This window comes from Halichoerus grypus, chromosome 3 (genome assembly GCF_964656455.1).
Source record: "Halichoerus grypus chromosome 3, mHalGry1.hap1.1, whole genome shotgun sequence".
Taxonomy (NCBI): Eukaryota; Metazoa; Chordata; class Mammalia; order Carnivora; family Phocidae; genus Halichoerus; species Halichoerus grypus.
In genome coordinates this window covers 175,086,102-175,112,333 of record NC_135714.1, presented here as the reverse complement: position 1 = coordinate 175,112,333, position 26,232 = coordinate 175,086,102, and the positions used below count along the sequence as shown (strand labels likewise).

At 37.8% G+C, this 26,232-nt stretch overlaps 1 protein-coding gene across 1 annotated transcript in view; it reads left to right on the top strand.

The window, feature by feature from the left end:
• Positions 1-26,232, top strand: part of KCNU1 (potassium calcium-activated channel subfamily U member 1) — a 165,482-nt gene that overhangs the window by 33,127 nt on the left and 106,123 nt on the right. The window contains 6 exon segments of the mRNA XM_036110253.2: positions 13,638-13,743; positions 14,788-14,870; positions 16,003-16,072; positions 19,312-19,464; positions 23,320-23,432; positions 23,772-23,840. Coding sequence (XP_035966146.1) covers positions 13,638-13,743; positions 14,788-14,870; positions 16,003-16,072; positions 19,312-19,464; positions 23,320-23,432; positions 23,772-23,840 — 594 coding nt within the window.

Genomic DNA, 26,232 nt, shown 5'->3' with positions numbered 1-26,232 from the left:
TGATATTTTTATGTATATGTCCTAACATTGTTTAAAAGATTTCCTATCATTTAGGAAAGTATTCCGTATTTGTTATTACTACATATGACCATCATTTTGTGCACAAGTGTAGTGCACTTTATAATTATTATTCTGTTAATTCTCAGAATTGGAAGTGTGAGTTCAAACAGAAGCAGAAAGGATTGTTTTTGATGATGTTTTTGTTCTGTGAAGCTTACATCTCCACAAGTAGGGTCCAGGTCAACTATTTTGTGGAACACTGGAAAATGCGTACTTAAAACAAAATGATTTTTAAGTAGGCTAAATTGTTTTCTCGTTTTATTTTACAATTTTGGTTCATAGTGAGATTGAACACTTTTTATATGTTCCGATTATTTCCTTTTTGCTTTTCCTTCCTACAATTTTGATTCCTAGTGAGACTGAACAATTTTTGTGTTTTGACCATTTTCTTTTCCTTTTTTGAGGAATGAAGGAATTCATCTTTCCATTTCTATCTTCTCTATGAGGATAGTCATCTGTTGCTTTACTGACTTCTAAGCAGTCTTAATATGTTTTGATGTTAGCCTTTTTGTGTCGTGTGTTGTAAAGATTTTTCTCTCTTTGCCTTTGTGTGTGTGTGTGTGTGTGTGTGTGTGTGCGTGCACACATGCTTTATTTTAATACAGAGCATTGGATTTACATGCACTATAATCCATCGGCTCTTTCATTATGGCATCTGGCTTTTATGGCATTTTTGGCCTCTCTGTTCTAGAATTAAGCAAATATTCCTCTGGCATTTTTATGTTTTCATATTGAAATATTTTATATTTAAGCTCCCTGGAATTGATTTTGTGTAAAGTGTAGTGAACTACCTTCTTCATTTTGTCTAAAAGGCTCTTCAGTCATCCACACATCGCTAAATAAGTCAGACATATTCGAAATGACATTTTGATCTTATACAGTATTGTATACAGGATCACTTCAACCTTCACACATTTTATAGTTAACACTTTGTACTTTTTAGATTAGGGCATGCCCTGTCCACTATAACTTTGGGCTCTCATATATGAGATAACCAATAAGCATTTTGAACGCCTTCATGGTGCTATTGATGGACAGCCAACAGTTCTGTTTCACTATCATTGCCTGCCTGTCTTCTCAGTAATTTGTATATTACTTGAATCCTTATTTTAAAAAATAGAAAAAAAAAGTGCTAAAATTGTGATAAGGGGCTAATAATTATAATCCATTTGAGATAAAAAGGAAATCATTAAATACATTTAATTAAATACTGCTCTATTTTCATGGACTAATGTAGGTTATTATAGGTACTTGTCAAGAGAATGAATGAAATTTTTAAAATGATATAAAATTCATCTAGAATTTTTCCAATTACACATAATTTCTGATGACTCTAAAATTTATATCCTCTGCCAGACATTTTCTGTGGTTCTGTATTCACAAACTAATTGCTTACTGGATATTTCCATCCCAGTGTTTCAAAGGTCCCTCAGATTTAACATTTTCAAAAGTAAACTCATGATCTTATATCCCTCTCTCCAGCTAACAAGGCAAATTAAAAAAAAAAATACATGAAGGAAAGAAAACAGTATTTTCTATCTCAGTAAATGGGATGTTATCAGTACAGTTCCTTAAAACAGAAAATGAAGCATTGTGTTTGCTACTCCTCTCCCTCAAACCCTATGTACACTTTGATCAATATCGTCAATTTTGTCTCCTTAATAAATACTAATTCTGTTTCTACCACTTCATCTCCACTATCACAACCCTATTCAAAGTTAATATTTTGTCTCTCCTTAGTTTCTAGAAAGGCCACTTTATTGATCTGTGCTTTTTTCTCAGCTCTTCTCTTACTATGATATGATCAGTTTATTCTTATTCTTCAGCACTCAGAGAGTCTCCCCCAACCCCCAATTCAAGCTATCTAAATTGGTGAGTTCTAATCCTTCTTTCTCACTGCTCCATTATATTTCCTTTAAAGCAATGATCATGATCTGCAATTGTGGTAGATTTTTCTTTAACACAACTATTAACATTTCCTTCCCTTACTGTATATTCATATTGCTCCTCTCAATAAAAAATGGAGTCTCTTCCTCTTCCCTTTGAATCTGGGCTGGTCTATGACTGGATTTGATAAATTGAGTGCCACAGAGGTGACAATTTGCTGGTTTCAGGCCTAGCCTTTAAGAGGATTGATAGTTTCAACTTTCACTGTCTTGGAGCCCTATATCATCAGAGTAGCTTGCTGGGGAGGAGGTCCAGCCAGCTCTCAGCTGCTCCAGTCACATAAGTGAGACAACAGTCATTCAGGTAAAGTCATTTTGGACATTCCAGCTCTCAATCAAGCTCCCTAATGAATGTACCGCAATGAATGGCCACAGTCAACATGGTATGGAACAGAAGAATTACCTTGCTGAGACTAGCCAACCCACAAAATCTTGATAAATAATATATTGTTGTTGTTTTAGATCAGTAAGTTCCAGAATGGTTTGTTTTGTGGAAAGGGATACTTGATACAAAATGTGGTCCTGGAAGTGGGTTGCTATCATAACAAAAGCCAAAATGTGGCTTTCTCCTTGGAATGGGTGGTAGGCAGAGGCTAGACTGGTTGCATGGAGACTCTTACTAGATGCTGGAAAAACAGTGAGGAAAACCGCCATTGGGTACAGAAAGAACAGCACAATTTTGGTAACAATGTCACCCAAAATAACATGATAGATAGGAAATGTACCGAGTAAGATTATGAAGGTTGTTGAGAAAATTTCCTGAAAGAATGTTAGGTGTCATTTGCTTTAAGTATAATCATGTATGATGAGATATTGTAAGAAAATGGAGGTAAAAAAGAAACTCTTTAATTTTCAAGCAGAACTTAAAGGAAATATAGAAGGCTCAGAAGAGTCTCTCCAGCTGGCCAAAAAAATGTCAGAGGTAAATGACCTCGGGGGGGAAAAAATCAAATCCAGCGTGCTATAAAATATGACCTCAAGGTCAAAGGGTAGGATCTAATCAAGGATGCAGCTGTAAGATCTTTTGTTAAGACCTCAGAAAAAGTTAAGATGGTGTCTTGTAGATGCTCCTCTTAGACAGGCAAAGGGCTTCTAAGAAGATGAAGGACATTCTTCCCAGAATTCTAAATTTCTTGAAGTAGAGATCTGTCTCCAAAGGATATGAGTTTGGGGGCGTGAACCTGTATAACATTTATAGAAAGTCATCAATGTCAACTGTCAGCTTGGAGTAAAAGGGAAAGAGAGACTTCACAATGGAAACAAATGCCTCTTGGCCCCCAACCCAGCATAGTCATGAATTAGGCTAAGAAAGCTACTCAGGGACAAACATGGGCCATTTATTAGGAAAACAGAAGATGACTCATAGAGTCAGAGGGCAGAGATAAGAATTGAGAAAAACAATGGATTGGCTCATGAGAGCAGAACTGGGTCCTAATCAAAAACATGCTCTGCCCTCTGAGTCAGGGGGTATGATAAAATGTGCTCAGATATAGATTTCGTAGTTTCAGTAGACCAGTGATTTCTACATGTTGTCCGTTACCACCCCAGCATCTTTTGGCTGGGAGTGTCTGCTGCAGTTTTCCTGTCCCTGCCTCATCATGGTATGGTGGGTGTTGAGTGGGAGATGACTTGTCTATCTAGGTCATAGGTCATCAGATGAGGAGGAGCTGTGCCTGAAGAGCCCCATCCACATCTAGACTTGACGTAGATGACAAGATCCAGAACTTAAAGCTGATGCTTTAAAGAGATGAAACTTTGGGGAGAGGAGGGGGGAAAGATGGCGGAGGAGTAGGGGACCCTATTTCAACTGGTCCCCGGAATTGAGCTGGATATCTATGAGACCACTCTGAGCACCCACGAAACCAGCCTGAGATGTAAGAAGATCTGGATCTCTACAAACAGAATATCGCAGGCAGTTGGTTTTGAGGTACGAAGTGTAGAGCCGTGATTCTGCGGGCAGATATCGGAGGATAAACGGCAGCAGGAGGGTGCCTGGACGTGGGGATCCTACACTGCCGGTGAGTGACAGCCTCGCGCGCTGCGGACGGGGCACAGACTCGCAGACCAGTAGCATCGGGAAAGGACTTTAGGGCAGCCCCCAGGGTGGAAAACCAGACCGGCGGGGTCGCGCGCACGAGAACCACAGCCCCCCGGACAGAAACCGGGAGGGACGGTCGCACGAACACGAACTGCAGCCTCCGAGATGGAAACCCGGTGCGCCGGGGTCGCGCCGGTGAACTGCAACCCCCAGGGTGGAAACCCCGAGCGTCACAGTCGAGCACACGTGAACTGCAGTCCCCGGGACGGAAACCCGGAGCGGTGGAGTTGCACGCGCACGCAAACTGGGAGCGGCTGGTGGTTTTAGAAGCACAAAGGGCAGAGACGTGCCCTGACCTGGAGGCAGGACTGGGAGCGCTGCGGAGGGGTGCACAACGCAGGACGCTGCAGTTTATAGCAGCACGGACAGAAACAGAGACAGTGTGGCCTGGAGAACTCACTGAAGAACAGACTGCGGTCTCTCTGCTCTGAGGCAGAGGGTTGGAAACGGTCTCTTCTGCTCTGACTCGCGGAAGAGACGCGGAAAGCCGCCAGGGAAAGGCACCAGAGAACAAAAGCCCCAAAGACTGATTCCCACTGAGCCCATCCCCCACCACAGGGGCGCAGGGCAACTTCGCCCAAACAGGGTTACCTGAGTAACAGCACGGCAGGCTCCTCCTGCAGAAGACAGGCTGGGAAAACAAGAGGCCAGCAACCTTAAGGTTCCAAGAAAACAGGTGCATCTTGCTTGGGTTCTGGTCAATAATTTGGACTCTATACATTCCCTCAAACACCCATCAACAGAATGACTAGGAGGAGGAGCCCCCCAAAACAAAAAAGACTCAGAGATTATGACTTATGCTGCAGATTTACAAATGGATGCAGATATAACCAGGATGTCGGAGATGGAATTCAGGCTAGCAATTGTGAAGACAATGGCTAGAATGGAGAAATCAATTAATGGCAACATAGAGTCTCTAAGGGCAGAAATGAAAACTGAATTGGCAGAACTTAAAAATGCTATCAATGAGATCCAATCCAATCTAGATAATCTAACAGCTAGGGTAACTGAGACAGAAGAGAGAATAAGCGACCTGGAAGACAATATAATAGATAAAAAGGGAAAAGAGGAGGCCAGGGAAAAACAACTCAGAATCCATGAAAATAGAATCAGAGAAATAAGTGACACCATGAAGCGTTCCAATGTCAGAATAATTGGAATGCCGGAGGGAGTGGAGAGAGAGAGAGGACTAGAAGATGTATTTGAGCAAATCGTAGCTGAGAACTTTCCTAATCTGGGGAATGAAACAAACATTCGAGTCCTAGAGGCAGAGAGGACCCCTCCTAAGATCAAGGAAAACAGGCCAACCCTGGCATGTAATAGTAAAACTTGCAAATTTTAGAACCAAGGAAACCATCTTAAGGGCAGTTAGGGGGAAGAGATTCCTTAAGTACAGAGGGAGGAACATCAGAATAACATCAGACCTATCCACAGAGACCTGGCAAGCCAGAAAGGCCTGGCAAGACATATTCAGGGTACTAAATGAGAAGAAAATGCAGCCAAGAATACTTTATCTGGCAAGGCTGTCATTTAGAATGGATGGAGAGATGCAGAGCTTCCACGACCGGCAGAAGTTGAAAGAATATGTGACCACTAAGACGGCCCTGCAAGAAATATTAAGGGGGGGTTCTATAAAAGGAGAAAGACCCCAAGAGTGATCTACAACAGAAATTTACAGGGACAGTCTATAAAAACAACATCTTCACAGGCAACATGATGACAATTAATTCATATCTTTCAATAATCACTCTCAACGTGAATGGCCTAAATGCTCCCATAAAACGGCACAGGGTTGCAGATTGGATAAAAAGACAGGAGCCATCCATGGGGTGCCTGGGTGGCTCAGTCGTTAGGCATCTGCCTTCAGCTCAGGTCATGATCCCAGGGTCCTGGGATCGAGCCCCGCATCAGGCTCCCTGCTCTGCAGGAGTCCTGCTTCTCCCTCTCCTACTCCCCCTGCTTGTGTTCCCTCTCTTGCTGTCTCTCTCTCTGTCAAATAAATAAATAAAATCTTAAAAAAAAAAAAAAAAAGCTTTAAAAGAGACAGGACCCATCCATATGCTGTCTACAAGAGACTCATTTTGAACTTAAAGATACATCCAGACTGAAAGTGAAGGGATGGAGAACCATCTTCCATGCCAGCAGACCTCAAAAGAAAGCTGGGGTAGCAATTCTTATATCAGACAAATTAGATTTTAAACTAAAGTCTGTAATTAGAGACACAGAAGGACACTGTATCATTCCTAAAGGGTCTATCCAACAAGAAGATCTAACAATTGTAAATATCTATGCCCCCAATATGGGAGCAGCCATCTACATAAGCCAACTGTTAACCAAAATAAAGAGTCATATTGATAACAATACATTAATTGTAGGAGACCTCAATACTCCACTCAGCAATGGACAGATCATCTAAGCAGAAAATCAACAAGGAAACAAGAGCTTTGAATGATACATTGGACCAGATGGACCTCATAGATATTTACAGAACATTCCACCCTAAAACAACAGAATACTCATTCTTCTCGAGCGCACATGGAACTTTCTCCAGAATAGACCATATACTGGGTCACAAATCAGGTCTCAACCGATACCAAAAGATTGAGATTATTCCCTGCATATTCTCAGACCACAATGCTCTAAAACTAGAACTCAATCACAAGAAAAAATTTGGCAGAAATTCAAACACTTGGAAGCTAAAGACCACTCTGCTCAAGAACGTTTGGGTCAACCAAGAAATCAAAGAAGAACTTAAACAATTCATGGAAACCAATGAGAACGAAAACACATCGGTCCAAAACCTATGGGATACTGCAAAGGCGGTCCTAAGGGGGAAATATATAGCCATCCAAGCCTCACTCAAAAAAATAGAAAAATCCCGAATTCACCAACTAACTCTATACCTTAAAGAACTAGAGAAAAAGCAACAAACGATGCCTAAGCCACGCATTAGAAGAGAAATAATTAAAATTAGAGCAGAAATCAATGAATTGGAAACCAGAAACACAGTATATCAGATCAAAGAAACTAGAAGTTGGTTCTTTGAAAAAATTAATAAGATTGATAAACCACTGGCCAGACTTATCCAAAAGAAGAGAGAAAGGACCCAAATTAATAAAATTATGAATGAAAGGGGAGAGATCACGACTAACACCAAGGAAATAGAAACAATTATTAGAAATTATTATCAACAACTATATGCCAATAAACTGAGCAATCTGGATGAAATGGAGGCCTTCCTGGAAACCTATAAGCTGCCAAGACTGAAACATTTAGAAATTGACAACCTGAATAGGCCAATAACCAGTAATGAGATTGAAGCAGTGATCAAAACCCTCCCAAAAAACAAGAGTCCAGGGCCTGATGGATTCCCTGGGGAATTCTACCAAACATTCAAAGAAGAAATAATACCTATTCTACTGAAGCTGTTTCAAAAAATAGAAACAGAAGGAAAACTTCCAAACTCATTCTATGAGGCCAGCATTACCTTAATCCCCAAACCAGGCAAAGACCCCATCAAAAAGGAGAATTTCAGATCGATATTCCTGATGAATATGATTCCAAAATCCTCAACAAAATCCTAGCTAATAAGATCCAACAATACATTAAAAGGATCATCCACCATGACCAAGTGGGATTTATCTCCGGGATGCAAGAGTAGTTCAACATTCGCAAATCAATCAATGTGATAGAACACATTAATAAGAGGAGGGTGAAGAACCATATGGTCCTCTCAATTGATGCAGAAAAAGCATTTGACAAAATACAACATCCTTTCCTGATTAAAACTCTCCAGAGTATAGGGATAGAGGGAACATTCCTCAAGTTCATAAAATCCATCTATGAAAAACCCACAGCGAATATCATCCTCAATGGGGAAAAGATGAGAGCTCTTCCCTTAAGATCAGGAACACGTCAAGGTTGCCCACTCTCACCACTGTTGTTCAACATACTACTAGAAGTCCTAGCAACAGCAATCAGACAACAAAAAGAAATAAAAGGTATTCAAATTGGCAAAGAAGAAGTCAAACTCTCTCTTTTCGCAGACGACATGATACTTTATGTGGAAAACCCAAAAGACTCCACCCCCAAATTACTAGAACTCATCCAGCAATTCAGTAATGTGGCATGATACAAAATCAATGCACAGAAATCAGTTGCTTTCTTACACACTAACAACGCAACTGTAGAAAGAGAAATTAAAGAAACGATTCCATTTACAATAGCACCAAGAACCATAAGATACCTCGGAATAAACCTAACCAAAGAGGTAAAGGATCTATACTCTAGGAACTACAAAACACTCATGAAGGAAATTGAAGAAGACACAAAAAGATAGAAAAATATTCCATGCTCATGGATTGGAAGAATAAACATTGTTAAAATGTCTATGCTACCCAGAGCAATCTATACCTTCAGTGCCATCCCGATCAAAATTCCAATGACATTTTTCAAAGTGCTGGAACAAACAATCCTAAAATTTGTATGGAATCAGAAAAGACCCCGAATCGCCAAGGAGATGTTGAAAAAGAAAAACAAAGCTGGGGGCATCACGTTGCCCAATTTCAAGCTATATTATAAAGCTGTGATCACCAAGAAGCATGGTACTGGCACAAAAACAGACATACAGACCAATGGAACAGAATAGAGAACCCAGATATGGACCCTCAACTCTATAGTCAAATAATCTTTGACAAAGCAAGAAAAAACATGCAATGGAAAAAAGTCTCTTCAATAAATGGTGCTGGGAAAATTGGACAGCCACATGCAGAAGAATGAAACTCGACCATTCTCTAACACCATTCACAAAGATAAACTCAAAGTGGATGGAAGACCTCAATGTGAGGCAGGAATCCATCAAAATCCTAGAGGAGAACATAGGCAGTAACCTCTTTGACATCGGCCACAGCAACTTCTTTCAAGATATATCTCCAAAAGCTAGTGAAACAAAAGCAAAAATGAACTTTTGGGACTTCATCAAGATAAAAAGCTTCTGCACAGCAAAGGAAACAGTCAACAAAACAAAGAGGCAACCCACAGAATGGGAGAAGATATTTGCAAATGACACTACAGATAAAGGGCTGGTATCCAAGATCTATGAAGAACTTCTCAAACTCAACACCCAAAAAAACAAATAATCAAGTCAAAAAGTGGGCAGAAGATATGAAAAGACACTTCTCTGAAGAAGACATACAAATGGCTAACAGACAGATGAAAAAATGTTCATCATCATTAGCCATCAGGGAAATCCAAATCAAAACCACATTGAGATACCACCTTACACCAGTTAGAATGGCAAAAATGGACAGGGAAAGAAACAACAAATGTTGGAGAGGTTGTGGAGAAAGGGGAACCCTCTTACACTGTTGGTGGGAATGCAAGTTGGTACAGCCACTTTGGAAAACAGTGTGGAGGTGCCTCAAAAATTTAAAAATAGAGCTACCCTATGACCCAGCAATTGCACTACTGGGTATTTACCCCAAAGACACAGAGGTAGTGAAAAGAAGGGCCATATGTGCCCCAATTTTCATAGCAGCAATGTCCGCAATTGCCAAACTGTGGAAAGAGCCGAGATGCCCTTCAACAGATGAATGGATAAAGAAGATGTGGTCCATATATACAATGGAATATTACTCAGCCATCAGAAAAGATGAATACCCAACTTTTACATCAACATGGATGGGACTGGAGGAGATTATGCTGAGTGAAATAAGTCAAGCAGAGAAAGTCAATTATCATATGGTTTCACTTATTTGTGGAACATAAGGAATAACATGGAGGACATTAGGAGAAGGAAGGGAAAAATGGGCGGGGGAATTGGAGGGAGAGATGAACCAGGAGAGACAATGAACCTGAGAAACAAACAGGGTTTTAGAGGGGAGGGGGGAGGGGTGATTGGTTAGCCCGGTGATGGGTATTAAGGAGGGCACGTACTGCATGGAGCACTGGGTGTTATACGAAAACAATGGATCGTGGATCACTACATCAAAAACTGATGTATTGTATGGTGACTAACATAACATAATAAAATTTAAAAATAAAGAAACTTTGGGGAGAGAAAGTGAAAATATTTTGTACAGGGGAGGGATGTGAATTCTTGAGGTAGATTGTTTTCAGAAGATGGCTGCCAGGATTCCTCACAATTGTTGACACATATTCTACTCCTCCAACAAAAGTAGAGTCTGTTCTCCCTTCTGTTGAAACTGGACTGCTGTTTGACTCATTTTAACCAACAAAATATACAAGAGTGCCTGGGGCAGTTATGGGCCAAGCCCTAAGAGGCCTGGCAGCTTCTGCTTCCAGTCTCTTGGAGCCCTGAAGCACTACAGAAGAAGTTCACCTACTCTGACGGAGAGGAGGCCCATCCAGGTGCTAGCCCTCCAGCTAGCCCAGTTGAGGCAATAGACATATATATGATACTATCTTGGATGCTCTAGCCCACTAAAGCCCTCAGCTAAATGCAGACATAGGAGTAACTCCAACAAAACCACATGAAGCAGAAAAGTCACCTAGCTGAGCCAAATCAAAACAAAGAATTTCAAGAAATAACAATTTGTTATCTCAAGCCACAAAGATCTTGAAAATTTTTAAGCAAGAATTGATAACTGATAGAGAAATTTTTTCTTTTCTTTCTTTGTTTACCTGTTATTTAAGAAAAAAAATTTCCAAGATATTATGATATAAATTGTCATAAAGGTAAAATATTAATTTATATTCCTGTATATCAGGATACTTAGTGGCATAAACAAAAACCACTTATGGCTAAGTATAAATAGATATTATGTAGCTCTCAAAACTTTCAGAAGAGCCAGATAACTAGGCTTAGAGAATATACAACATAAAACAGTAATAATGTGATATTTATTTTATGTATATTTATATTCTAGGTTCTTGATAATTTCTGATATTATTGGAAATACTGTCTTATTAGTTACTTTTTCTAGTGGTTTGCTTTTGGTATAAAACACAGAAGTGACTTTTGTATATTAATCTTCTATCTATCCATATTGCTAAATTTCTCCATTACTGAAACCTTTTTTTTGTAGTGTTGTTAGGGGTTTCTATGTAAATAATAGTTTCAAATAAAGACAGTTATTCCCTCCTTTCCAATCCTCCTGTGTACAATTTATTTTATTTTCTTATTGTATTTGATGAGACATCAAATATAACATTAGCAAAAAAAGTGGTGATTATATCTTTTCTTTCTCATTTCAAAGAAAACTTTTCTAATATTTTGTCGTTAAGGACATCCTTTTTTATTTTAAAGATATTCCTTATTGGGTTAAGGATATTCTCTTCTATTCCTCAAATACCATGAGCTGTGTTTCTTAACTGTAAAAAGATATTTTTTATAACCATTTTCTCTGCATCTGAGATGACTCTGTATATGTTTTTTTACTTTTAATTTGTTGATGTGGTAAATTACATTAATACCTTTGGAGTTATGGTTAGTTTGACTTTGTAGTATTAGCTGGATACTATTCCCTTCTTTTAATATCTTCGAAAGACATTGTATAAAAAACGGGATAATTTGTTGCTTGAAAGTGTGGTAGAAGATACTGTAAAATCATTTAGAACTGGTGGACTTAAATTTTTGTTTGGTGTCTGTGTGTGTTTTGTTTTGAGAGATTTTAAATTATGGCTTCAATTTCTTTAATAGTCATAGGACTATATGGGCTTTATGTTTCCTCTAGAGTGAGTTCTGATAGGATATACTTTTAGTAATTTGTTTTGTATGAATCTTAAAAGCTGTCACATTTGGTTATCTGTAGTATTCTTCCACTCTTATTTTTATCTCTACTTTTCCTGTAGGTATTTTACCTTCTTCATTCAGTATAATGAATTCAATTCCCTATATTTTTGTCTTCTCTCTCTCCCCATCGATTTTACTACAGCTTTACCTATTGTATTAGTTTCTTATTGTTTGTTTGTTTGTTTGTTTGTTTCAAAGATCCAACTTTTGGTTTTGTTGATCTTCTTTGTTTCATAATTTCTTTTCTATTTCATTCTTTGCACTCCTATTTTTATTGTCTCTTTCCTTCTTATTTCTTTGGTTTTATTCCAATATTAATGTCCAAAGCTATAAATTTCTTCAAAAGCATTGCATTTGTTGTATCCAAAGACTTAGATGTTTAGTGTTTGCAACATGATTTATTTCTAAGAATTTTATAACTTCCATTATAATTGCTTCTTAGCTCAGGTGACTTTTAGCAGTCTATTTTTTTAAGAAATGAAGAATTTTTTGTTATTAACTTCTAACTTAAAATGTATTGTGATCAGAGATCATAATACGTATGACAACTTTTTTTTGTAGTATGTTGAGGCTTTCTTTATTGTCAAGTAATTTATCAGTTTGATAAGTATTTGTGTGTTCTCAAAAAAAAAATTAGGAGTATTCACAATAGCCAAAGTATAGAAACAACCTAATTTAAGTATCTATTGATGGATGAACATATAAAAAATATATATACACATACAATACATACATGTGTATACATACATATGTATACATATATGTGTACATGCATATATACACATACATATATACACACACACACAGTGGAATATTATTCAGCCTTAAAAAAGGAAATCCTGTTATTTATGACAACATGGATGAATCTGGAGGGCATTATGCTAAGTGAAATAAGCCAGACAAATACAAAAATACAAATACAAAAAAAAAAAGTCAAACTCATAGAAGCAGAAAGTAGAAAGGTGGTTGCCCAAAGTAGGGATGCAGGGGGAGGACATAGAAAGGGGTTGGTAAAGGGTACAAATTTCCAGTTTTAAGATGAATAATTTCTGAGGATCTAATGTATAGCATAGTGATTAAAACTAGTAACATTATATTGTGTAATTAAAATTTGCTAAGTGAGTAGAACTTAAATGTTCTTAACCTGAAAAAAGGTAACCATGTGAAGTGATGGATGTGTAAATAAAGTTAATGAGAAGAAGCCTTTCACAATATATACACATACCAAATTATCACATGATACATTTTATATAGCTCTCAATTTTATTTGTCAATTATACCTCAATAAAGGGAAAAAAGAAAAGGACTTAGAAACATCAAACTTGACAATTTTTTTTTCTGTTTAATCAATCAATAATTGAGAGAAATGTGTTGAAATCTCTCATTACAGTGACAATTCATCAATTTATCTCTCTAGTTTTGTCAATTTTTCTTTATATATTTAGAAGCTATTTCATTAAATTCATCATTGTTTTAAAATGCCATTGTTTAAAGTATCTTTTTGAATGACTGAAATGTTTTTGTTTTAGCATCCTTAGTAATTCCTTTTTTTTAAATTTTTGGACATCAGTGTGATTTGCATTTTTTCATATCATAGTGATTGACTAAGTCTGAGCTTCAGGCCCATGCCTGGAATAAGGCTAGTATGGATAAGTAAGGGAGGATGGATGTTTTCCTAATGGAAATTAGGAGTTCTGTTAAAGGCACTAAATAAATATAACAATCTCTACACCAAATTCAGGCATCTTTTTACATCTTTGGTACTACATTCTTTGTCCAGGGTCCCTCCTTCCTTGGAATTAGAAACCATATTTAAGTGCAACATGGCCTATACAACTTTTATTTCTGGATCTGCACTTAAGTGGGATGATCTGAGGCGGGTTGCGGTAAGAACTGGTTCTTTTTCTTCTTCTAGTTTCCCTAAGCTGCAACAATTAAGATCATAAAATGTATTGCTCTTTCAAGAGTATTACTCCAGATGCTTAAATTGGAGGAAAATAAGACTTCCTCAATTTTAAAAACTGATCATAAAGGAAATGTAGTAATTGGTCTCTAAATCCTCCTTGACAGATATCAAGCAGAACTCACTGTTTACATACACTTACATTTATTTATTTCACTAAATTCTCTATCTAATGCAGTTTTATTTTATCAGTCTAAAAATTCTGAAAAAGTTATGGACAGCAGAAGTGTGTTTAATCTTACCATCCAAGTAGGATCATTATCAGATGACAGATTTCCCAACTTTTTCTAAACACACTAATACGCCTTCTGATAGGAGAAACATGAAGGAAAATAGCAGAAATCCCATTAAGCCTGGGAAGAAAAATAATGAGCAAAATCTAACCATCTAGACAGCTTTCAATTAAGATCAAAGCGAGCTTCCCCCCATGTTTTAGGTTTCACAGAATCATATAAACCTAGGGCTTCAGTTTTTAGAATCAGAGATCTATAAAGTTAACATAAAGAATTGAAATAGAAAATGAGAGACTCAGAATAAGCTTTCTCTTTCCCACAAGTTGGTATTACAAGAGCCACTTCAATAATTTTCTAGACCCTTAAGATTCAGAATCCACAAATATTGAATGCTTACTTTGGCCCAAACATACTTCCAGTTCCCCCATTCTTTGCTGTCCTGAACACATAAATATACAGGCAGTTGCTTAAAAACTTGATTTTGGACAATAGGAAAAATATAAGTATGTACTTTCTCCATTTTAAAGCAGTCTTGCATCTTTGTTAGAGACCGTTACAGCATCTACAGGACTCTGATCCTGATGTAAAGACATCCTCATCACAACTCCTTCCCAAAAGTGTTCTCTTTCTTATGGGAAATTTTATGATGAAACCATAGGAAAAACCACAGGGGGCACAGTAGAACATTTCCCATGTAATTAACAAGGTGGCTGCTGTTTAATCTTGAAGAATAGGTGGAATCTGCAGAAGCATGCCTGATTATAGCCAACCCTTTGTGTAGTGATTCCCATGCTGAAGACACTTCAAACATTATGAGGTAAGAACCTGGTACTTTGTTTTATATGCTTCAATGCTGATTTTATTTCTACCTCTTTTAAAATAAAGCCAGTGCAGTGGACTAAAGAGGAGAAGACATCATCTGTCATAGCACTAGGTTCATCCTATTCAAGGTTTCTGCCTTTTTTTTTTTTTCTCCCAGAGGCTGTGAAGATGTAGGAATAAGGAAGTAAAAAATAGAGTATTCTAAGTATCTCTGTGCTTCTCCACATACTTTCCTAAAGTTTCATATGGATACTAACTATTTAAATTGAAAAGGCACGCATACAAATAACTGATACCTGTTCAGATAACACCATTATAAATAACATCTTTAACCCACAAAAAATAAAGATGCCATTTGTGATTGGTGAGCCCTGTTAGTAGACTTTACTTATTGGGGTTTTTCCTCCAGTAGTTCTGCTGAAATATTGTGTATCATTTGGTATAATGTGCTTGTGATTATTGGAAAGTATCTTCAAGATGACTAGAGTTGGGTTAACCGCCTTTAACTATGAGCTATCTATGAGCAGGAGCTTGACTTGTAGTAATAGCTTCAAACTATCATTGTGATGGCAATGGCATTGTGCCTAACCCAGATGAACTCCTGGTCCCCAGAGCATAGTAAACATGCATAGCTGAAGGTGATCCTACAAATAGCAAGAAACAGTTGAGAATGTATGCTCTGCATAATACAGTGCATATGAGATAGACCTTAGTTTCTTAATATGTATAATGAGAAAGTTGAATACAATAGTCTGTGAGCTGCTTCATGTTATGGACAGAAATTCGATCTCTGTTTTTTTTTTTCCTGTAATTACTGTGTTTGAGTTTGAAGGCTAAAATATATGAAACTGTCTATTTCCTCCTCAAGAATTGGTTCCAGAAGACCACAGTCTCCTAGTACCAAGAGTTGACCTTTTCCTAGATTTCATTTACTAAATCACTAAAACAATAGCACTGTTTACTGTGTATGTTATTAAACAGAACATTTTTAGAAAACAACATAACAGTAAATTTTATGTATTGTTTTATTATGCTTACCCACATATCAATTTAATTCTGAAATTAATTATATTGCAGAGCCATTGAATATGGCCCATCACTGATGAGCATATTTGTTATTTATGTAGGGTTCTCTCTATCAAGAACTATAACCCTAATACCAGAATCATCATACAGATACTTCAATCCCATAACAAGGTATGGTAACATTCTAGTCTATCTGTTATCTTCCTCTTTTAGTCTATGGAGTTAAATGACTTATTTCATCTAAGTAATAAAACTTATTAATTTCTATAATTAATAGACCTATAGCTCTACACTCAAAAAGTTTTTTCCAATTACAGGTGAAATTTGGAGTCTCATTAAGATTGTTAATCACTTAGGGGAACCTGGGTGGCTCAGTCGGTGGAGCGTCAAGCTCTTGGTTTCAGCTCAGGTCATGATCTCAAGGTCCTGGGATTGAGCCCCACATCAGGCTCCATGCTCAGCAGGGAGTCTGCTTGAGGATTCTCTCCCTCCCCCCGCTCATGTTCTCTCTCTCTTGAAAAAAATAAATCTTTTAAAAAAATTGTTAATCACTTAAAAATGTAAATTCATAAAGAAGTATAGTTTTATACTTTAACAGCTGCTGCCTGAGAGTCTAACTTCCAGTCCACCTGAATCTAGGTGCTGAGATCCTTTCCTTTGGGACATTGACAGCTCTGGGCATACCCTCAACTACTGGGAGCCCCTAAAAATGAATTAGTCTGATTAGACAATCACAAAGGTTTGAGAGACAACCAGAAGCTATGTCAGGGTTGAACAATAAGGTTCAACTCCTACACAAGGCCATTTCTTCTAAACTGGGTGAGGTGGCTGTTTTATCTAATGTAGAATTTCAGGGGAAATGAAGAAAGAGAGGAATATATTCTAAATGAAAGAATAAGATAAGGCCTCAGAAAAAGACCTTAATGAGACAGAGATGAATGACTTACGTAATAGAGAGTTCAAAACAGTCATAAAGATGCTCACTGAGCTAGGGCGAAGAATGGATGAAGAAAGTGAAAACGTCAACAAAGAGATGGAATATATAAGAAAGTACCAAAAAGAAGTCACAGAGCTGAGGAATTTAATAACTGAATCAAAAAATACAATAGAGGGGTTCAACAGCAGACTAGATGATGCAGAAGAATCAGCAAACTTGAAGACAGGGTAGTGGGACGCACCTAACCAGAGTAGTAAAAAGAAAAAAGAATGAAATGAGTAGAGATAGCTTAAGGGACAATGTCAATTGTATTATAGGGGTCCCAGAAGGAGAAAACAAAAGAAAGGGGCAGAAAACATATGTGAAGAAATAGTGACTGAATACTTCCCTAACCTGGGGAAGAAAACAGATATCCACATCCAGGAAACAGAGAGAATTCCAAATAAGATGAAGTAAAGAGACCCACACTAAGACTCATAATCAAAGCATCAAAAGCTAAAGACAATGAGAGAATCTTAAAGACAGCAAGAGAAAAACAACTTGTAATGTATAAGGGAACCACCATGGGGTACCTGGGTGGCTCAGTTGGTTAAGCATCTGCCTTGGCTCAGGTCCTAATCCTGGGGTCCTGGGGTGAGAGTCCTTAGGCTCTCTGCTCAGCAGGGAGCCTGCTTCTCCCTCTCCCTCTGCCTGCTGCTTCCCCAGCTTGTGCTCTCTCTCTCTGTCAAATAAATAAAATCTTAAAAAAAAAAAAAAAGGGAACCACCATAAGACTACTTACCAGATTTTTTAGCAAAAACTTCACAGACCAGAAGGAAATGACCCAATCTATTCAAAGTACTGAAAGAAATAAAAAAAAAAGACTGCCAACCCTGAGTAGTCTTATCTGGCAGTGTTGTCATGCAGAATTAAGAGAGTTTTCCATACAAGCAAAATCTAGAGGAGTTCATCATGACTAGGACTACTTTACAAGAAATGTTAGAGAAACTTCTTTTTTTTTTTTTTAAAGATTTTATTTATTTATTTGACAGAGAGAGACACAGCGAGAGAGGGAACATAAGCAGGGGCAGTGGGGGAGGGAGAAGCAGGCTTCCCACCGAGCAGGGAGCCCGATGTGGGACTCGATCCCAGGATCCTGGGATCATGACCTGAGCCGAAGGCAGATGCTTAACGACTGAGCCATCCAGGCGCCCTAGAGAAACTTCTTAAAACTGAAAGGAAAGGGCATCAATTACTAACAGGAAAAGATACAAAAGTATACATCTCAATGGCAAAGGCAAATGCATCATAAAATTCAGAATAATCTAATGTTGTAAAGGTGGATTAATCACTCATGAAGCTAGTATGAAGGTTAAAAGAAAAAAGTGGTAAAAGTAACTATAACTGTGATTCTTAGTGAGGGCTACACAAGGCCAGAAGCTATAGATTGTGATATCAAAAATAAAATGTGGGAGGGCGCCTGGGTGGCTCAGTTGGTTAAGCGACTGCCTTCGGCTCAGGTCATGATCCTGAAGTCCCTGGATCGAGTCCCACATTAGGCTCCCTGCTCGGCAGGGAGCCTGCTTCTCCCTCTGACCCTCCCCCCTCTCATGTGCTCTCTCTCTGTCTCAAATAAATAAATAAAATCTTTTTAAAAAATAAATAAATAAATAATAAAATAAAATAAAATGTGGGAGGGGGGATAAAAATGTACTTTTAGAATGTCATCAAATTTAAGTATAGATTGTTATAAAAATGAGTTATATAAACCTCATAGTCACCATAAAGGAAAAACCTATAGTAGATACACAACAAGTGAAGAGAAAGGACTCTAAGATCTACAGAAACTCATCAAATCACAAAGGAAGAGAGCAAGAGAAGAAGAAAAGAACAGAGGATTTACAAAACAGCCAGAAAAAAATTAACAAATGACAATAGATATATACCTATCAATAATTACTTTAAATATAGATAGACTAAATTCTCCATTTATATTTAAAGAAAAGGGGATATATATATAAAAAAATAAAATATATAATATAATAAATATACATGTAATAAAATATATGCTATAAATATAATGGAATTTTGTTCAGCCATAAAAAAGGAAATTCTGCATTTGCTACAGTATGGGTGGGCCTTGAGGGAATTATGCTAAGTGTAGTAAGTCAGAGAAAGACAAATACCATATGATTTCCCTCATATATGGTACTTTAACAATTAAAAAAAAAGGGGGCACCTGGGTGGCTCAGTCGTTAAGCGTCTGACCCAATTTTGCAACTTTTACTATTTTTGTTTTAAAAAATGGGAGCAGTAGACTACTCACAATTTTTTTAAAAGCTGAATTTGTTCTTATCACTTCCACTGGCGTGGGCACAATAAATGCTTTCAAGTAAATGCTTTCAAATAAATGCAAGAAAGACGTCCATTCAGAAAAAAAAACTTTGAATTGTATTTCTTCTTAATGTCTGACCTACTTTCTACCATGAAACAGGTTTTTCTGCCAAAGATCCCCAGCTGGAACTGGAATACCGGAGACAACATCATCTGCTTTGCCGAGTTAAAACTTGGCTTCATCGCCCAAGGCTGTCTGGTGCCAGGCTTGTGCACCTTTCTAACGTCTCTATTTGTTGAACAAAACAAAAAGGTGACCTTGTAAATTGTTGTTGAATCTTGGCTTTTTCCCCATATCCTTACATGTTAGGATCAGAAATAGAAAAAAAATTGAGGAAGGCAAGAAGGCCCCAAGAAATGAGATTTGACTTCCACTTGAACTATGAGAGGATTGACAGGTCTAGACGGAAGTCCCAGGTACCACGCTGGCCTTGAAGAAGTTATTGATCTTATTCTTGTGTAAGAATATTTATCTGCAAAATAGAAATCATAGCTTTGCTTCCTACCTGTAGTCTACAATGTTATGTTTATAAAGGTAGAAATACTTTGAGTTATTAAAAGCAGAAATATAAATAAAAATAAAGGTTATATTATTAGTGGTAAAATCATATATTTAAATATAAATTAAATACATAATAACTGATAAATAATAAATATATTCATTGAACAAGTAACAATTAAAATCTCATTTTTCAGGTTATTTTGGGGACATTCTATACAGTAATAACAATAGTCACCACATATTGAGTACCTACTATGTCACTCATTTTAAGTACATTACGTTTCCCTTTGATAATATTTCAAGGTAGAATCCCAGTAATGGGTCAGTGAAGCTAACTAACTTGATCGTATAGTGAAGTTAATGAGTAGCAGAGGTAAAATTGTCTGACCTAATGTCTTACCACTATGCTTGATGCCTGTCAGTTTTAGGTATCTACTCACAATCTCCCACATCAGGTCCCTTGATACCTTTGAGACAAAATAAGTGGTTCAAGGGGACTCTTGGGACGACTGCTATAGCACAAAGTACAGCCTTTGAAATGCCACCCACATGAAATGTTCCAGGAAAGGTTCCAACCCTTAGCTGGACCCAATATTGCATTGTCCAGAGGCTCTCCAGAGAGTGACCTTTCCTCTCCATTTATTAGGAGTCTACATATGCCTTCTCTTATATTCAATTTCCCTCTTGGCCTTCCTTTACAGTTTATTTCCTTCATTAATAAATTTAAAAAATTTTTACATCTTTTTTGGTTTTGTCCCTGGTACTATCTAAAACAAAACAAAACCAAAACAAACAAACAGCAAAAAAAAAAATATGAAAGATGCTCTGGTCAGCAAAATGCTAGCTGGAAAAGACAGAATTCTTCTGTAATTCCTTCTGTGAATGTGAGGAAATATCATACACAGATAAATAGAGATGACCATCAGGCAGTAGGAAATGAGCCTTGATGCTGCTATAATGAACCTACCTTAGCCTTCTCTTCCTGCTCACTGTGTATGGCCTCGAAAAGTGCTTGTGAGGAAATTGTCTCTGCCTGTGCTGTGTACTTAGAAAGTGCAAGATAACTGTTCTGCCAGATTGTTATACATGTATACATGTACAGTGACTTGCTTGGGCTCTCATGGAGTCTCCAGCCAAGACAATGGAATTTGTAAACTGTCACCACTCTGGGGGTTTGAATCCATCACTTTTCACCAAGTCTCAAGGACAGGGATGTTTGAGAGGGTGCTTCCAAAACGTTAATTGTGCATACAAATCCCCTGGGAGTCTGGTTAAAATGCAGATTCTGATTCCAGAAGTCTGAGTGGGGCTTCATTTCTGAAAAAATCTCCCGGGGTGTCCAGGCTGCTGGTCTATGGACACTTTAAAGACTAGAAAACATTAACAAGAGTGAATGATAGTCGTATCATAGTATATACAGTCTACATAGTAACAAGATAACATCCATCGTGATGACTCTGATTTTAATCTCCTTGGCTGGAGAAAGTAAATGGAATGAGAACTCTCTATGAAGACTTCATGTCTTTCATGGAAATAGAGGAAGAAATTTAAAACTAACCCTATATTATGTTGTTGTTCTTTCTGTGTAATCTAAAGTTGTAACCACCTCACTGAAGATGGTCATCTGTCAATATTCATCATAAGAAGGTTTTTGGGGGGTGCTTGGGTGGCTCAGTCAGTTGAGCAGCTGCCTTCAGCCTAGGTCATGATCCCAGGGTCCTGGGATCGCGTGCCTCATCGGGCTCCTTGCTCAGCAGGAGCCTGCTTCTCCCTCTCCCTCTGCTTGCCACTCCCTCGCTTGTTCTCTCTCTCTCTCTCTCTCTGTCAAATAAATAAATAAATAATCTTAAAATTAAAAAAAGAAGACTTTTGGGATATAGGAATTGTGAGAGATTTGTGGTTACAATAATTTTTTTTTTTTTTTTTGGAAGTGAAGTCTAAAACCCACTTTCAGAAATCCTAAACTAGGCAAGGACAGGGTAAGATTTTTTTAATGCTATACTCATAGCTCTGGTGTTTTAGATTCTGTAATAAACAATTAACTTAGGATTAACAGCTAGGACTCCAGTGTCTTATGATTGCATTTTCTTGAATTAGACACTTACTTTCTCTGTCAGTTTCTGCATCAGTAAAATGAGAGTTATTCATCTCCTAACCTGATTTTTCTAAGTATTACGTTAATATCTGTAAAACTTCCAAGTACTCAGATTCAAGACCTTGGATCAATGATATGTGTTTCAACTATATTAATTATATGGTGAGAAATTACAGTCCAAAAAGCATTTCCAGTTGTGTTAGGCTTAAACTTAGATTAGATCTACACCAACTGACATACTTGAGCTCCCTGATTCTACTATCTAAATCCAAAATCCATCTTATCGGCCTGTTTCCCTTTCTGATCTTTAAAAAATGAACACAGTAAGGCATCTCCATTTCTATCATTTTTTTGCCCTCTTTCAAAAACTGAAACATTTACATTAGAAGCAGTAAGCCCATTTTTTTAGTTATGGGGACTTGAAGTGAGTGCTCCTCAATAGAGAAATTTAAGAAAGTGGGTGGGAGAAGATAGGAGATTCAGCTGAATCTTGGAAAGGGGATTGCAGGGCGAGTGCCTGGATTGCTTGATACAAGTAGTCCTTTTTTGTAAGGCAGGATATTTGTGTGTGTTTGTGTGTGTGTGTGTGTGTGTGTGTGTGTGTGTGTGTGTGTGTGTGTTGTGTTTTCTAAACCACAGGCTGGCCATCTGAGGAGTATTTCTGAACCGGCCTTAACCCTCCACAGCCAAAGTGTTTCAGAGCTTATAGAAATTCCAGACATTCACCTGGGATTCTGGGCTTTAAGAGGAGCCTGCCCTTCCTCATCAGAGCAGTGTGGTGGGGGTCTCATGGCAGCAGATGGGGGGAGAATGATGAGGATGAATGGAGAGCATAACAAAATTCTGAGTTCTTACACAAATATCAGAGACGAGTTACCCAACAGGCCACATCCCCTACAGGCTGTATTTAGCCTTTTTGAGAGATATCCTTCTCCCTCTCATCTCCCTTTTCTCTAGAAACCTACTGCTGTCCCTGATTTTTATATTCTCATTTCCATTTATCAGGATGGCTCTTTAAGTTCATTTGACGCTATGAAGAGTTCCGATACTGGGCAGATGCCTTGAATGTTTTTTCTTTGTGGTGTATGGCTAGTCAATAGAAAACTTAATATGTTTAAAAAAATCTTGAACAGCCATATCTATGGAGGGACAACTTAGATTCCATATTATCCTTCTCTTACTGTTACTGACTCAAAAACCAGTCTACCTTGCTGAAATTATTAGGAGAAGAATTCCAGTTTCCAGCAAGGAGTCTTGAATGCCATCTGGGAAGAAACCAAGTCATGATACTTTCACTTCATTCTGAACTCTCTAGTGTAAATAGTTGAGGTATATGGTAGAGTTTTAGCTCTTCCTTTGACCTTTTTTCAGTTAACCACTAGGACAAATCTCCGTTCTATGACCTAAGCACAATGGGTGCTGGTTTGCTGCTTAGCAGGATATACAACTTGAATTATAACATCCCATATTCCATATCAGTGTGCTACATGTGGCATGATTATGTATTCCAGGTTTCTCCTAAACAGCCCTGGCAAAAATATTTCTTTAATGGCCTGAAGAACAAAATCCTGACTCAACGTCTCTCTGATGACTTTGCTGGAATGAGTTTTCCTGAAGTTTCCCGGTAAGTTAAGACAAATACTTTCCTCTTTCTTCATGCAATGATATTCTTTCAACAATGTTCATTGGGGTGGCCACTGTGGGCCAGGCTCCATGATAAACACTGAAGGTGTAAGAATAAACAAGTCTGTATCTCTGCAATTTAGAAGATTGTAGTCTATGTGGGACAATTTCATATCTGTCACAGACATACTTTAGAATGGTTTCACTTACATTTGGGAGGCTCTTCCTCTGCTGAGGTACTAATGTTTTCCCAGGCACAGAGCACACAGTATTGGTCATATTCTTATAAATTAGCACCCTGCTATCCTCTTTCCTCACAATTACTTGTCTTCTTTCCTAGGCTCTGTTTTGTGAAGATGGGACTCATGCTGATAGCCATCGAACACAAATCCATGTTTCATGGTTACTGGTACCAATGAGACTTTGAATCTCTTCAGTTTTTTAAAGGAGAATCTTTATGATTAAGACTTTTCCAAAAATGCAGCTATAACTAAACTTTTGCCTTTTGTTGAGAGCCAGCCTGTTGGGCACCCAGTCTGCTGTGGTGCACTTAGTACTGTCTCTAATGATTGGGGTTAGAATCTAATGATTGGTGTTAGAATGGTTACCCTAGTGGGTAGACAGGTGCTTTGCCTTTGTTCCCACGGCCCTCCCCAAATTCTCTTTCATAAGCAGGGGAGAGAAGAAATGGTCACCTTCTCAGATCTGTTCCTTTTAATTTATTACTAGATCTTGTAAGTCTTGACCATGAAATAGTACTATGAAAAGAATTAGGACAAAAAATGCTCCCACCAACTGTAGCTTTAGAAACTAAGCTACAAAATATGGCAAAATGGGAATTTCGCCTACTGGACAAAGTCTGCTATTGGTAAGGTAGATAAAAGAAAGAAGCAACATTATTAGAACATTGGAATTTCTTGAGAACCCATAATGGATAATACAAGAAGTAAGATAATTTATCATGTAATAAAAAAGAAAATCCAGGAAAAACAGCGAATTAGCTACAATGATATATATAGAGAGAAAAAATGCTGAAAAATAAGAAAAACTGAGGGGTTAAATGGGATGGGGAACAAGAAAGACTATTATATTGGCTTATGTATGATTTTTAGTGGAAAACTAAGTTGAATTAAATTGGAATCAACAGACTAAATTCTGATCCTGATTATGACTCACTAGCTCCGTGGTGTTGGAGAAACATCTATTCTCTGGGAAATGAGGAAGTCATGTTAATACCTGAGACCCTTTCTAGCTCTAAAACTGACCTTATCAGGAGCCTTAGAATTATAGGGAAATAGTCAAAATTCAACAAGTTTGAATGATATCAGATGGACTACAAAGGAACAATTTTATATGAAATTTTGGAAAGAAGAAAAATCGAAGTAGACATGTTACAAAATATATCTGGGCAAAAGAAGTCAGTGGGGTACTGTACAAAGGAAGTCACTAAGGAGAGAATAACAAATAGTATTGTCTGGCTGGCTAAATTCTATTTAACAATCCTGCCATGCTCAAGAAAATCTCAGAATCTAAATCTGTGCACAAATGGTCTCTCTGCCAGAAATAGGTCACCATAAAAAGGATGGAGTCTTAGAACCATAAGCCAGGCAGTTTGGTTTTAGACTGGCCCAGAACTTGGCCTTCAGCAACATGGACTGTGGAATGGAATTATTTGCAAAGCTTTAAAGGCATATAGATTCCAAAATCCCACTCTGAATTTTACAAAATCAAAATCTGGAAGGGTGGGACAAGAGAATTTTTAAAGTCCGCATGATATAGTCAGTTTTTTCACTGGTATTTGTAAACTACTGCACCAAATGCTCTTGAGGTCCTTTCTAATTTTAGCATCCTAGATTTCTTTAAACTTCATTAGGATGACTATGGGACTTCGCAGACTAGAAACACAAACATTTATTAGGCAACTAATTTCCACATATATTCAAGATATCCTGGTGCTGTTTAGTACCTAGCACATATGTACCCCTAATGAAAGAGGAACCTGATACAAATTACATTTAACTTTGGTTTCTCACCGAAGAGTCAGGTGAATTAAAGAGATTAAATCCTGATTTGGATAATAACAGTCTTTTACACGATTGCTAGTTCATGACCAACAGTGCTACAGCATTTCACTTACATAAACTCTTGAATCTCTACAACAATGGGTACAATTCTTAGTCCCATTTTACAGGGCAGGAAGATGATGCCCAGAAAAGTTAAATAATTTTCCCAAACTCACATCAGTCCCAAGTGGCAGAGCCAGCATCTGAACTCAGCATGACTCTGGGGGTGGTGATTCTGATCACTATGTTGTACTAAATCTACCACAGCCATAAGTGGAAGGAAAATAGGGCATCTCAGTGGCTGGGGTTTAAACTAGTATACAGAAAAACTGGAGGGGAAACCCATTCTCTTCTAACTGATACACTTGAACAGACTTTAAAACTTGGAAAAGCCCAGGCCGCCTGGGTGGCTTAGTTAAGCATCCAACTCTTGATTTCAGCTCAGGTCATGATCTCAGGGATGTGAAATGGAGCCCCCACATCAGGATCCAAGCTAGGTGAAGCTTGCTTAAGATTCTCTCTCTGCCTCTGCCGCTCCCCCTGCTTATGTGCTCACGCTCTCTCTCTCCTCTCTCTCAAATAAATAAGTAAATAAATATTAAAAAAAACTTGGAAAAGCCTTTGACAATCATAAGGATTTGTCTTAGGGAATAATTTATCATCTGCTAAGAGATAAAGCTGGATCTGACCCTAGTCAGGTAATGTTCTAAGTTTGTTCCAGTAGCGAACATTATCTAG